This window comes from Marmota monax, unplaced genomic scaffold (assembly GCF_021218885.2).
Source record: "Marmota monax isolate L192 unplaced genomic scaffold, Marmota_monax_Labrador192_F-V1.1 WCK01_AAM20220418_F8-fsc00071, whole genome shotgun sequence".
Lineage (NCBI taxonomy): Eukaryota > Metazoa > Chordata > Mammalia > Rodentia > Sciuridae > Marmota > Marmota monax.
In genome coordinates, this window is record NW_026695217.1 from 6,566,248 (window position 1) to 6,581,352 (window position 15,105).

At 38.8% G+C, this 15,105-nt stretch overlaps 1 protein-coding gene and 1 non-coding gene across 2 annotated transcripts; both read left to right on the forward strand.

The window, feature by feature from the left end:
* The first annotated feature begins 23 nt into the window (after window positions 1-23).
* Tomm20 (translocase of outer mitochondrial membrane 20) lies at window positions 24-12,775 on the forward strand. Its single transcript, XM_046432070.2, has 5 exons — window positions 24-229; window positions 4,210-4,256; window positions 5,922-6,003; window positions 9,674-9,816; window positions 11,572-12,775. The coding sequence occupies exons 1-5, from the start codon at window positions 109-111 to the stop codon at window positions 11,614-11,616; spliced, it is 438 nt and encodes a 145-aa protein (XP_046288026.1). The 5' UTR covers window positions 24-108; the 3' UTR covers window positions 11,617-12,775.
* On the forward strand, window positions 387-519 carry LOC124084790 (small nucleolar RNA SNORA14). The gene has a single exon (XR_006849244.1). It is a non-coding gene; the product is annotated as a small nucleolar RNA SNORA14 (small nucleolar RNA).
* Window positions 12,776-15,105: the final 2,330 nt, after the last annotated feature.

Here is a 15,105-nt window from a genome sequence, read left to right on the forward strand (position 1 = left end):
CCCGGGGTCCTCGGAGCCGGAAGCGCCTGTTCCTCCTTCCGGCGTCCAGAGCGACGGGCGGCGAGGCTCTTTCGAGTGTTCGCGGCGGGTTCGCCGCACTGAGGGAAGATGGTGGGCCGGAACAGCGCCATCGCCGCCGGCGTGTGTGGGGCCCTCTTCATCGGCTACTGCATCTACTTCGACCGCAAAAGACGGAGCGACCCCAACTTCAAGAACAGGCTTCGGGAACGTGAGTGGGACCGCGCGGCGCCCCTCCATCTTGGTGGCGGGCGCGGCCTCTTCTTGGGCCATGCACCGTTCTAAGCCTCCGTCCTTAATCCGAAGGTCGAGCCTCTTTACTAGACGGAGTTCAGCCTGGGCCGGAACCCGCATGCCCACTGCGGCCGTTGCATTCTTAAACCCTCTTGGCGGCTTCGCCGAGTGCTTCCAAGATATGAGTGAATGCTAGAGAAATTGCGGGGGAGTCCAAAGGGCTGCGCCTCTCTCGTGGCTCAGCCTCATTTCATACCTGCGACATCTTTTAAGAGCCGCTTCCCGAGGGAAATCATGTCCCCAGAAACGTTCTTAGGCCGCCTTGCGTTTCGGGGGGACCTTTGTTCGCAGCAATAGAAAAGCAGATTTGTTTTAATAAGAAATATTTTTGTAATCCGTCCAGGTGGCTCAGCCATGTGGGTTGTTAAGGCCGCGGTCGCACAAGAAGTGGCCGCTCTGCTTGGTACTGAGTGTTTAATTCCGTGGAACCATATCGCCGCACGTGGTCCGTAGCCGCACGCGGCTCTTGACCCGCGTTCTGGAGCGCGCTGGTCGTAGGCCCGCGGTGCAGCACGGTCTGGCTCCAGGCGTTAGCGAGGAGTGAAACCGTGGATTTGGTTCATTTACCGCTAGGTAGTCTCACGGAAAGAGCGCTGTTCTGGGCTCAGACACTGGGTTTCCACGCCCGGGTTGGTCACTGATGAGCCGCGTGATCTTGGGCTTTCTGCATCTTAATTTCCTTAGCTGTAAAATCAGGTAATGCGGCTTGCCTCTTGTTGGTTTGGGGGAAAATAAAGTGTGAAGTGCTCCCCACGATTTATGATGTAAATGCCGACCGTTAAGGATGACTGTTGGAATACAAATCTATGGTTTCAAAAATGTATTGGGGGTGGGGATGCAGGTGCAGAGCTCCATAAAAGTAGATTAATTATACCTTTGGAAGATTTGAAGATCTGTTTCTTCCTCCCCTAAGTACTGAGGTTGGTAGGGAAGCCCTCTACTACTGACCTATACCCCCAACCCTTTTTATTTTGAGGCAGGGTCTAAGTTGCCTAGGCTGGCCTCCAACTTGCCGTTACAGACAAGTGCCACCATACCAGGCAAGAAAACTGGTTTTTGGTTAAAGAAATAATAAGAAGTATCATTTTAGCCGAATTGAGACAGTTATTCTCAGAGTGCCTTTTCCATCACTTTCAGTTCAAATTTTTTTCTAGCTTTAGCCGTGATGTGATCATTTTAAGTGGATTACTAGCTCCAGCAGTAACAACTTCAAGCTTTTTTGTAAATGATGTGATTAAAGTATAGAGTTTAGACACAGTAATTGGTGAATGCTAGAGATTTTAATTGATGTTTTTTGCTAACAAGTAAACATCTTTGATTCGTGGTAATTTTGCAGTTTGTTTAAAGTTGTATGGTTGATACTAAGATTTGGGGTATTTTGTGTTTGTGGAATGAAGTTCATTTCAGTTCTTTTAAATTTGAATTTCTCTAGTCTAATTTCCAATAGAATACTTCGAATATTTATATTTGCAATGAATAGTTCTTCAAATCAGTCATTTAGATTTTTTTTTTTTTTAATAGAGGCGCTTGTCTAGCATGTGTGAGGCCCTGGTTCGATCCTCAACACCACATAAAGGTTTGGGGGTAGTTTGGGATTCTGATTTGTTGATACTTTTTGTTTTCTGTTACCAAATTATCAGTATGCTGTGTGTGCATGCTAAGGATCGAACCCCAGGGTTTTGTGTAAACTGGGCCCATGTTTTACCGAAGTTTTATACCTACAGCCCCTTTCAATACTCTTAAAGCATAATTTTTTTTTATCAATCTGAGTAATCATAAGTGAAATTTAATCTCCAAATTATAGTGCCAATTGTATACATGCTGTGTAAAGGGTTTTGCTAAATTGCCAAGACTGGTCTCCAAATTGTACCCCATCTCAAAAAATAAAAAGGGAAAGTAACTTTGTGTTACAACCTCTGGTTATACATGCTGTGTAAAATGATACATCATTAGAACTTTTTTAAGCTAGCTTTAAAAATGATTTGTGACTTGTAAGTAAGCTTATATTTTGTGGATATTTTTGAAAGTACACATCCCTGTTTTAACTGAGGTCTCAAATTTTTTGAGATGAATATCAGCAAATACTGAGTCAAGGCCTAGTTTTGCAGATTGAATGTGTAAGTCCTTTTGGCTTTTTTTGTTTGTTTTAGGTGAACACAATGTCTTTATTTTAAACTTTGCTGATGTGTCATTCACACTATGCAGTGACACCATATACTCCTCCTCACTCTGTTGATCACAAATGGAAACAAATTTCATTCTACTGGGTTTCATTGTCAAATTTTGTCATTTTCCCCAAATTCTGTTTTAGTGAATTTTTCACTGTTAATTACACAAACTTCTTTTGTTCATTTCTGAAAAGCCTTTTTTTTTTTTTTTTTTTACGGGTATGTCTTTACTGCTTTATGCTGTTGAGTAGAGAGGCAAAATAGAATCATGTTTGAGGACATGTGCTCTGAAGTTCAGCTTGATTGCTTACTAGTGACCTTGGAAAATTTTCTCATTTGTATTTAGACCAGGCATGTTGGTGTACTGTGACCCTGGAATCTGAGGCAGGAAGATTGCAAGTTGGAGACCAGCCTTAGCAATTTAGTAAAACCCTTAGTAATTCAGCAAGACCCCATCTCAAAAAATGAAAAAGGGCTGGGAATGTATCTCTGTGGTATAGCACTTCTGGGTTCAATCCCCAGTACCTACAGTCTTCTAGTCTTACTGCTCCCCTTCCAGTGCAGGGCCAATCTGTACATGTCTACCTGTTAGGTAGTCTTTTCTGTTATCATTGGTTGTTTTCTGCCTGAAGAGGGCCAAAACCCTTAAGCAGATAAAGGGTAGAATTATGTTCTGTGTTTGTTTTTCACACTTAGTCATGCAGTGATGAACACTTTAGTAAAGGTAGTATATAAGAAAAATTGGTAGTCTTTATGTAAAGTCAACTTTTATTTTTGTGTTGAAATGGTTAGAATTGTTTTTTTTTTTTTTTTAGAGAGAGAGAGAATTATTATTTATTTTTTAGTTTTCGGCAGACACAACATCTTTGTATGTGGTGCTGAGGATCGAACCCGGGCCGCACGCCTGCCAGGCAAGCGCACTACCGCTTGAGCCACATCCCCAGCCCCAGAATTGTTTTTTAATTCGCCTTAAAGTGGCAGCACTTTGTGTATTATGAGGGACTAGAGTTGGCAAGGGATACTGGTATGATTAAATCTACTTTGTTTGTAGGGATAGAATCAGAAAAGAGTGTACTCACAGAGTAGTCCATTGTAAATTAACCATGTCTAGATTTATGCAAACAGGATACTTCTTCAGGCATTTACTGACACTAAGTATTCAGGGGATGTTGCTTGTTTTATGGCTTTTGTTTCTCTATTCCTATAAGGTTAGATAGGCTTTGTTGTTGGAGAGTTAAGAGATTTACTTTCCCTAAGTTTCTCTAGCTAATAAGCAGTATTAGTTATGCCACGTGATTATTGGCCCTGTCATAGTGGTTTTTAATAGTTATTACTTTTCCAGGTATTTAATAGTATAATTCAAATTAGACAATCTAGACAGAGGCTTTTATTCTCCTTAACTAGGTAGCAGTACTTAATTTAAGATTTCAGTAGTATAAGAACCTGTTGCCTAATTCTTGCTTCTGTTCCATGTTAGCTCTGTTGAGATTCAGCTGTTAGAGCAGTCTTCATCCTCTGAATTGTTTGGCTTGATAACCTAGAGGAAGAAGGCTTACTGACCAGAACTATTTATGTGTCCCTGACAGATCACAAGGAGTCCAGGGAAGCTGAGATTTTAACGTCACCCATGTTTTGCAAATAGTATTAATGACTGCCACCACAATCAGACTTACTTTGATTCTCATTTTGATAATGGCAAATGAAAATATGTACATAACATTTCTTGTAGGAAGAAAGAAACAGAAGCTTGCCAAGGAGAGAGCTGGGCTTTCCAAGGTAATACTCAAGTCTGATTTTTGTTTAGATTATGTTATGTATTTTATTCTTTTTTATTAATATTGTTTAGTTGTCAATGGACCTTTACTTATTATTAGTTAATATCCTGTTAAATCTAATAAATTATTTATTTATATGTGGTTCTGAGAATTGAACCTGGTGCCTCACACATGCTAGGCAAGTGCTCTACCACTGAGCCACAGCCCCAGACCCATGCATTTTATTTTTTATTGAAATATTATCTAAAAATCTGCTTCTGGTTTTGAGAAAGCTAGTTGATGTTGGACATTTATTTTCTGTTTGAAATGTAGTTTGTGAATGGGTGAATAACTTAGTTTAACTGTAGGTCATCTAGTTCTCTGTTGGCAGTAACAGCATGTAGCTACTAAACAAGGGAGTAGTTTGAGGCAATCAGATGATAGTCTCCAAAAGATATTTTCACCAGAAGGTTAAAAGTATTAGCTGGGGTTGTGTGGCTCAGTGGTACAGTGCTTGTCTAGCATGTGTGAGGCCCTGGTTCGATCCTCAACACCACATAAAAGAAAGGATAGATAGATGAATAAATAGGTAGGTAGGTAGGTAAATAAATAAGTAAATAAATAAATGTCTTTTTTTTAAAGGGGGGATTAAAGTGTTCTCAGCTGCTTCAAAATGATAAAATATAGAAACTGTTGATTTTAATTCCCTTGTTCCAAGTTCCTTTAAAAGAACCATGTTATTCATATCCAAAATTATTCAAGATTATTCACACTGATCCAGAATCCCAATGCCCTGACTAGTTTTAACCTTGTTGTATGTAAATCTGTTATTTTTTATGTTCAAATCTATGATTATTTTTACTGACTACATAGGTTTATCTACATGTCCAAATTACCTTTCTGACACATGTGATATGTTCATTGTGTGGATATAAGAGAATAAACATATGGGGTTCTGTTTTGGGTCTTGGTTTATGTGTGTTGTTGGGGATGAAATCTGGTCTTTACCCATGCCAAGTAGTGGCTCTTCCACTGAGCTACTTCCCCAGTCCCATTAATGTGTTTTTAGATGCTGGAATATAATCAAATATTTACTGTATGCTTGGAAAGTCAATACCTCCGTTTTCTGAAATATTTTTTTATATCTAGTGGAATTGTCTATTATAGTCATTTAATGTGGTAATGTATAATCTATGAAATAAAAACAGAAATTCAAACTTATTTTAAAAGCTGCTTATAGTTGTTTGTAACCGCAAAAAAAAAAAAAAAAGACTAGCTCAGCATAAAGAGCAAAGTATATAGATGGTGTAGGTATTTGTACCCTTCATTTTTTATGTTTGATTCAAAGCTTTCCTTTTTATTTCTTCCTGAGGTATTGGGGTTTGAGCTCAGGGTCAGGTTCTCACTGTAGTGTCCAAACTGGCTTGGAACTTGTGACCCTCTACTTCAGTGTCCTGAATAGCTGGGATTACAGGCATGCACCACCGTGAACTATATGATGTTGAGCATTTGTTCTGGTTAAGAACTAAGAACTATTCAGATACCAATTTGATCAATAAATGTTTTTCTTTCATTTGTTGTTATTTAGGAGTTTTGGGGGAAGAAGTCTTTTTATTTTTCTGTGTATGGGTTATATCCTTGGGATTTAATTTTGGTATCACTTACTAAATATTCTGTTTCCAAACAGTTACCAGACCTTAAAGATGCTGAAGCTGTTCAGAAGTTCTTCCTTGAAGAAATACAACTCGGTGAAGAGCTGCTAGCTCAAGGTGATAGTCACTGAAGATGGAGGAACTAGACAGAAAGTCTTTACACCAATGTAAACTTATAATGGAAAGGGGGTTTGCTTGTGTAGTTTGGCTGTTTTAGGAAAAAGGAATTCTAAACGTTTCAAGATGGGGTTTCAGGTACTTAATAATGTGAGGATCATTTTATAAGATTGACTCCGGGAAGAAATATTCCTTGTGGGTTATCATTGTCCATCATGTATTTTAAGTTAGTTACTTGCTCCGTCATTTTATATAGAGGATATAATAAGTAATCTTTACAGTGAGGTTATTTTTGAGCCTTTTAGAGTAAATAGCCACAGTGCAGTATAAATAATAACAGAAGGAAGGAAAGTTAGGAATGTATTTCTCTAATTTATATGTGACAGCAGAATGCAATATAATTCTTAGTATACATAGAGCTCAATTTTTCATATCTCTGGTTGTATATGAAGTATATTCACACCAATTCATCTCTTTATACATGTACTTTGGATAATAATGTCCATCACATTCCACCATAGTTGCTAATCCCATGCCCTCTCCCTTCCCCTCCCACCCAGGAATGTGTTTCTCAATTCTCCCATCTAATCTTGAGGTCTTTTCCAGTATATAAGGGAAGGAATGGCTAATCTTAGTCCTAGAGAAAGTTAATTTACCTTGAGGTCACATGGTAAATTCAAAACTCTTATTTCAGAACCAGTCAATAATCTGATCCAGAATTAAAGCTTTTCATTACCTTATGCCCCATTTATTCTATCAGTAGTATTAAGAGGTGCTTTGAGTTGGGCATGGTGGTACATGGTTATAATCCCAGCAACTTGGGAGATTGAGGAAGGAGGAGAGTCCATGGATTGTCTAACCACTGTATTCAGATTGACAACAAATTAGGAATGATTAAAAACAAGTGAATAGGGGCTGGGGCTGTAGCAAAAATAAAATAAAGGCATTCTGTCCTTCTACAAAAAAAAAAAAAAAGATTAAACAAAAATAAGTGAGTAGGGGCTGGGGTTGTAACTCAGTGGTGGAGTGGTTGCAGTAAAATTTTTTAAAAGTGAGTAGGAAAACCTATCAAATGTTTTAAGTATGACTGTGAGATAGATGCCAGTCAAGAAATATTTCCAGGTCCCTTATGGACCATGTGCTTTAATTTCCCCAACATCGAGAGAAAGAGGACCCAGGCATTGGTAAAAGGGAAAGAACATTCCCCTAACACAATACTTAATCTCAAATGGCACTGCTACTGTGGTCCTCTGTGCTGTGTAATAGATATATGGTGCTTTTGATGCTGTTGGAGTTGTAGATTTCACTTTTAATCTGGTTATCCAGTTAGCAAAAGTAGTAACAATATCCACTTTATACAGGAAGGAAGCTGAAGTTGACTTATAGACTTATGTTATATTATTTTGATTTATGTTGTATTGAAATATAACATTGACTTACTTATATGTCTTGAATACACCATTCAGCAATGTTGGATCCATAGAAAAGATTATTTCCAGGGCTGGTTCAGAAGAGATTTAAGGCCCTAAGGTTATCTATTCACAAGGAGGAACTGAGTGAATCAGCCTATCTTAGCACCCACAACTGTACCAACCATTATATGGATCAGTGCACAAACCTGAGTTGGTTCTCTTGTGATGTGCATCATTTATAGCAGGTTAAGATGGTGGCTACATGCAACCCAGCAACAATGGTCAGCATAATCGGAAGGTATCCTCAGTGCATAGATGACACATCTATAATTTCCACATTAGCAGGAGAGAGAGAGCTGTTTCTGATCGTAGTTGAGAGGTTAACAGTGTCCTTGAAGAAACCCTTTATTTATATGCAGATACCATTAGATACCTCAGACTTGGACCTAAAGATTTCTCAGCTGCTCAGACTGTAGAATAAGAAACACCATAATATACCAGATTCAGGATCAAATAAAGGAACATCACAGAGCTGGGGTTGTGGCTCAGTAGTAGAGCACTTGCCTAGCACATGTGAGGCACTGGATTAGGTCCTCAGCACCACTTAAAAATAAAAGTGCTGCATTCATCTATAACTATAATATTTCTTAAAGGAAGAACATCAAGAGTGACAGTCATGATACCCATGCTTGTACTTAGTTTATAGGGTTGTGCACATGGAGTCTGATGGTGGAACCTGAAACGTGCTTAGTCCCCTCAAGCTTGTGTGAGTGTATAATATGGTAGAAGAAGATTGGCCATTGTATGGAGCGTGGTTGGGGGGAGCGCCCCAGACTGGTAGAGACGGTCCAAAACAGTTATTACCTTTGTGTAAAGGCTCAAAATACAACTGTTTTTGTAGTACCCTTAATCTGTTTTATAGTACACCTTCTCATGTCATTGTCAACTCGGTTTAGAATAAATCTGAATTGGTTTAACGTTTGTGCTGTCCTTGGATTAAGGAGAAAGTTCAGAAACAGCAGGATTGTGGAGTAAAGGGGCCCCCTGGGCTTAATAACCTGAAGCAAATTCCTTGTAAAATGATTGATATAGTACATTAGTAAAGTAGTGATGTGAACTTGTTCATAAAAATCACTTAAGAACACCAGGCGCAGCGGCTCAACACCTATTCCTAATGGACTGCATGGTGGGTTGCATATAGGAGAGGAGTCCTGAATTTAGAGGACCCGAGTCTTTTCTAAGAGGTAGTCATGAGTATATTTGCCCTTTTCCTCAACATGAATGATGTGATACTAGATACTATGCAAACCTACCCTTGCTCCAAAATCTAAGGTTGTTCACTGTGCAGACATTCTTCATCTGGAGCAAAGGCAGTAAATGTCTCCATTGAGAAGTTAAGAAACATGAGCCAATACCTGGAGAAATGAACCCCAACTATCTTTTTTCCCCCAAAGAATACAAAAGAGATCATTTTTTTTCCTGAACGATAACTCTTAAATAATTTTCTTCATTGAAATTCCTATATAAATTACTTAATTTGAAATAACTTTAATAAAGTCAAGGTATTGTTCAGAAAATTTGTTAACAGTTCTTTGGAGTTAAAACAATTAACTGAGAACAAGGACCACATGACAAGTACTTAGTATTTATTGAATGAAAATCTTCAAAAACAACCTTTGTTGAACTTTTTGAAAGTTATTTATAAATGTCTGTTGAAAGAAATTCACAGAGAAATGAAAATAAATTCTACCAAGAGATAATGAGATAATGGGGTTTTTTTTTAACCTGCTGCTTGTCATGCTTTCATTGTGACCATTTTTCCTAATATAGTATCATTTGAGATTTTTTTCTTTTTATGGGGTAACAAATTGTCAAAAGGGTTGGTTTGAAGTGAAATTTGGTCTCCCTTTTCACTTAAGCCTCTAATCTTCTACTTCTCTCTTTAATGTTCCATTGTTAGCAATTTCTTATGTAATCTTTCAGAAGTATTTTAGAAATGTGAATAGTAATGTATTTGGATATTTCAATATTTAATTTCCCTGTTTTGTGTATTGTGCAGATTTCCACATTAGTACATATAATGTGACTCATTCTTTTTACTTCATAATATTCAGTTAATATGGATGCCCTATAGATTATTCCTAATTTTTTACTTGCACAGTGTTTTTGGTTAGCACCACTGAGAGACTGAGTGAAAAGTTGAATTTTTGACAAAAGCCCAAATTTAGGTTGCATATAATTTTGTGTAAATTTTGCAGGTGAATATGAGAAAGGTGTGGACCATCTGACAAACGCAATTGCTGTTTGTGGACAGCCACAGCAGTTGCTGCAAGTGTTACAGCAAACTCTTCCACCACCAGTGTTCCAGATGCTTCTGACTAAGCTCCCAACAATTAGTCAGGTAAAAATTGGGGTGTCATGAAATAAGAAGTGAGTGGGATCTGAGAGTTGAATGTATAGGGATGTTTTTAAATGAGCCTAGCAAATGTCTAATACTTGTGATACCAGTGCTTGACATTGTCTTCCCTCAGGTGTAAACTTCAAATGTCCGTACCCTAGACCTGAGTCAAGAAATGTATTTCTTAGTGTTAGTCATTTTAGGCCTTGGTATTTGAGTCCCCAAAGGCTACTCTTAGCTATTTTATAAAATTTGTTTTCTGCCTGCTCTTCTGGGACATCATGCCTTCTGTTAGGTGGCTTGGTTCTGGGCATAGAGGAGTATAGATTCCTGGCCTCTCTTGTCTAAACACTTTACCTCTGTTTCTGCTAAGATGGCTTTAAGTTTGGAGCTATTTGACTACATCTCCAGATTCCTATTCAAGTACAAAATGCCATTTATTTAAAAGGTTAATGTATAACTTAAGACTTCATTAAAACAAATTCTGTTCATTTTGAGTTCTTTCTAAGAAACCCAAATAAATCTACTTTTTGGCATAGCATGTCTGTCTGATCTATATGTTGACTTCCAAAGTCATTGTGATTAAAAATTGGTGATGATGGGTAGTTGTCACAGAATTTTATAGTTACTAACTGACCAATTTTTCAGACTGTCTTGTTGTTTGGTCCTAAGGATCAAACCTAGTGTGTGTTAGATAAACATACTGCTACTGAGCCATGTCTCTAGCCCCTTCAGACTGGTTTTTACATTGGAAAAGGACTGAAAAACTAAGTCTCGAAGATTTGAAGAAAAGAATTGGAAAACCAAAAATCTGATCTAAATCTTTTAAACTTAAACTTAAACTAATGTAGTTCTATTATATCTGTATTAGATTTCTCTTTGATGTTATATATTGTTGAGGGGCAGCTGTCTTAGTCTACCTGCTGTTGCTATAACAAAATATGCAGTGTTGAATAATGTATAAAGAAGTTTGTTGGCTAACAGTTTTATTTGCTGGGAAAGTCAAACAGCACAGTTCCAGTGTTGACCAGGGCCCTCTGCCTTTGTCACAAGGTAGAGAAGCAGGAAGGGAGCCAACCATGTGCAGAAGGGGCATATGTGCCAGTGAAGAAGCAAGGAAGCCGGGAGGTGCCAGGTTAGTTCCTGTAACAGGAACTAACTGGGACTTGTGGAAACTCTAATCACTCTAGAGGGTGGTACCCCACTGACTTAAGTAGTACCACACCAGGGAACAAGTTTCCAACACACGAACCTATCCAAACTATAACAGCAGCATGACAGTACTTTGACCTGAGGGTAGTGTCTTTTGAAATGTCAGTTCAGGATGAAACCTAAATTCCCCTCTGTAGAAATGTCCTCCTCTACTCAGTTCAGCTGTCTAAATGTTATGTGGAAATGTTTGCAGAATGCTGTGTTCCTTCCTGTAATAGCGGTGAGCCATAAATGGAAATGTTTGGAGCAGAAAATGATTGAAAGCACTAATCACTATTCTTAGGTTGTATGGGAGTGTAAACTAAAAATCCCTATTTGTTTACGGTACATGATTGCTAGTCCCATACTGTGCTACATTTGTTCGTGGTAATAATCATTTTCTTAGATGATAGCAATGTATAAAGTGTTAAATGTTGAAATAAATATCAGAATAGATGAAATTCAGTACCATTTTTTATTTGAATACAAAGCATTTTATGTTGGACTTTGGGATCTGGATTAAAATGCTTATGACACTCAAAAATTGAATTTTTATTTTTCTTTCAGAGAATTGTGAGTGCTCAGAGCTTGGCTGAAGATGATGTGGAATGAGAAACAAACGTCAACATAATAAAATCTCAGATAAAAAATGTTAAAAATTGTTAACTTGGAAGATGAGCAGCTCTGGGGGAATAAGGGCAAATGCGTTTGTTATAGACTGTCCTACACTGAAGTCTACCAAAGTTATTGTTTGCTTTGTGTAGATCCATTCATTTGTTTTATTTATTTTTCCCAGTGAAAAGTGTATTTTGATAGAGCTTTTCATTTTATAAATACACTATAAATTACCAAAATATCACAGATTTTATGTATTCCTAAGACATGCAGTTAAAGTGTATGCATGGCATAGGTTTCTTGGGCTAAAAAACAGCCAGTTCTCAGTTTTTAAAGTTAGGCAAAAAAGTGTGAAGAGTGCACATTTTTTAAGCTAGTACATTTTACTATAAATCAGAAAATTGGATAGAAACTTTATTGTTTATGAAAATGAAGCATTAAATCTTTGAGAGATCATTTCATCTCTGAAACGTGAGGTGTGCTACTGTGCTGTGTTAACTTGACCTCCTCCCTGTGTATCAGTCCTAAAATCTTATTTAAATCAGTGGGCTTCTGTGTTCTGGGTATTATATCCTTATTTTAAGTATATGGGGTTGCAGGTGGCACCAGGAGTTAGATCTGTGTGCACCTGGTGTTGCCACATGAGCTTTGCCAGTACATGTCTGCTCACTTTCCTCGTTCATAGAAGGAGAGACTGGTCTGCTGATCCCTCAAGGGTCCCTTTCAGTTTGCAATTCACCTGAGTGTATTTGTGCAGCCAGGCCTTGCATTTTTTTTTTTTAATATCTGAATTCTGCATGCTTGCCTGAATTCGTATTTCTGAATTGATCTTTTCTAAATGGTATGACTGTCTTCGTTTTCACTGAGACTAAATAGTTTTGTCACTACTGTGTAAATTAATCTGAAACTTAACTTTTTAAGTAACTGGGATGATCTGCTTGTAAGATGATTCCTTTTTTGCTTTTATCTTCAGTGTACCTCCTTAATTCTTCAGCTTGATTGTCTTGTTCGGTAAATGAAGTGTGATCTTGTGACTAAAGATTTGGGAAGACTGGGGCTGGTGGGACCTTTTATTTTCAAATAGTGGCATATTATCTGAGTCACAGACTCCATTTCAGAACTGAGAATAAATAAAGATCCTTGGTACTTAATGGCATCTGTTTGTTTCAGGAGCATTTCTCCTAGGGGTTGCCTGTGTTTTGACAAATCTGTGGAGAGGCCCAGAAGACTACTGTGTAGCAGACTTCATTTTGGTTGCTTAGAGGCTTTTCTTACCTTTCATCTTGGGTTCATTGTATTTGTGAATATGGCTCTAGTTTCTGCCTCTGGTTAGCTGCATAGCCTTGGGCAGTTACCCTCACATATTTGAACTTGGTGGTGTGGGGTTTTTTGTTTGTTTTTTTTTGTTGTTGTTGTTGCTGTAGTTTTTGTTCTGGGGATTGAACTCAAGGGCACTCAACCACTGAGCCATGTCCCCAGCCCTATTTTGTATTTTATTTAGAGACAGCTTCTCACTGAGTTGCATTGCTGAGGCTGGTTTTGAATTTGCGATCCTCCTGTCTCAGCCTCCTCAGCTGCTGGGATGTCAGGCCCTGTGATGTTTGCTTCCTCTTTCTGAGGTGCTTCCTGGGCCTGTGAACAGTGGTGCTTCCTGGTGATGACACAGTGTGCTTTTGTGGGGCAGTGGCCTATAATTATATGCTTGTTAGTGAGTTTTGCTGATGGGATCTCAAATACCAAACAGCATGGTGGCAGCTGCCCAGGGACTAACCACACAGCCAAGAAATAATCCTCTGATGCCCAGACATGGGCAGAGGGCCAGAGGGAAAATAGGTGGGGAATGGGAGTGGCAAAAGCTTGGCAGACAGAATGGGTCCAGAGAAATGAGGGCTTGCTGGGAGGATGGGGGCAGTTTAGGCTGACCACCTCAAGAAATGATGTGGTATCAGCTGTGTGTCCCTGGGCTCTCTGGAGATAATAGATTTCCCTACTGGAAAATAAGGCTGTTTTCTTATTTCAGTAATAGGCTTTTGTCTTTGAAATTAAGTACCACCTTTGAGAGCTTGCAGTGTTTGCTTAAAAATAAAAGCTGGGGCTGGGGTTGTAGCTCAGCGGTGGATTCGATCCTCAGCGCCACATAAAAATAAACAAAGATATTGTGTCCAACCACAACTACAAAATTAAGTTTTAAAAAAAATCAGCTGTCTTTCCCCCAGAATCATGACTGCTGAATGCTTAGTGATAGAACCAGCAAGTCCTGGATGCTGGCCAAATAATGTTCAGAAAGTCAGTGAAGAAATGCCACGCTTCAGTAAACTAGGTAACAGTTTGAATGCCTGTGAGCTCATCTGAAAGCTGTGGAAGCACAACTTGAGTATAAGAGCAGGTGACACACTTCTTTGGGCAAAAAGATGCATTGTTTGGTTCATTTTGTACTTAAAAAGAAGAAGCATTTAAAATCCAGGCAAGTCTGGTGGTTAGCAGTGCTATCCTGGGAACAGATAACTAGAGCCGTGTTGGTTTGTAATGGGAAGTGTGTAAAGCCTGTTGCATGGCTGGAGACCAGGAAATGCTTGATTCCGTTAACCTCAGTGAGTTTGTTATTTTTACCATCTTTCACTTTTATGACCTTTTTGAATCAACATATGAACCAGAGTGTTGATGAAATGCCTGAAAGGTGATGGGGAAATTGGTGGATCACGCAGATAACATACCAGATCCTGTTTTCTTGTAACATTTTTTTTAAAAAATGAAGTTTTGTTACTGTTTATGTTTCAGCTGTTCAAGTGAATATTAAAGGGCTTGGAGAAAAGTTTGACTTTGTGTGTATTTATAAAAGTGAATTCTGCAGAATTTGGTGGCTCTAAAGCAGAAAGCACACCTGCTTTTAGGATATTGAATTTCAGGAGCTGAGCTGAGCAGCTTCTCCTCCAGGAGAAAGCACGGTTACTTATGATTCTGGGGTTTTGGTGTGGGGCTCATTTCAGGTTAAGAATCTCTGCCATAAATGTCACTAGATGAGGCAGGGGTTCAACCTCTCCATGTCAGCACTGGGAAGGTTTGTTAAAGCAGATTGCCAGATAGTTATGGGGCAGTGTATTAGTGTTTCTAGCAAGTTCTTGGGGTGGTGGTAATGCTGGTCTGGAAGTGACAGATGCAGGAGCTCAGTGGCGATGTGGAAAAGGTGAACAGAAAATCCCTCTTAGAGAATACTGACTGGGTTGATGTCAGACCCAGTACTTGAGTCCTCTGGAAACTGGCCAGCTGGTAGCAGAACGTGGTTTAGGACACTGACCTGAAGCAAAAGGACTATTAGTATCAGACTTCTTAAATCATGTACCAAGATAGGGTGATCCACTAACTGCATCCGTCAGTTATGCAAAATTACAACATGTGAGCATTTTAGTTTTACTTTTCCAAAAAAAAAAAAACTTTCCCGAAGAGGTTTCTAGGATGCATTAAATGCACTTTCTCTTGTAAAGGGCA

Excerpts from the sequence above, each read along its gene's own strand:
- Tomm20 (XM_046432070.2), top strand. The coding sequence starts at position 109 with ATGGTGGGCCGGAACAGCGCCATCGCCGCCGGCGTGTGTGGGGCCCTC. Across the intron at positions 4,257-5,921 it reads AGAGAGCTGGGCTTTCCAAG|TTACCAGACCTTAAAGATGC; the intron begins GTAATACTCAAG and ends GTTTCCAAACAG. Across the intron at positions 6,004-9,673 it reads TGAAGAGCTGCTAGCTCAAG|GTGAATATGAGAAAGGTGTG; the intron begins GTGATAGTCACT and ends TAAATTTTGCAG.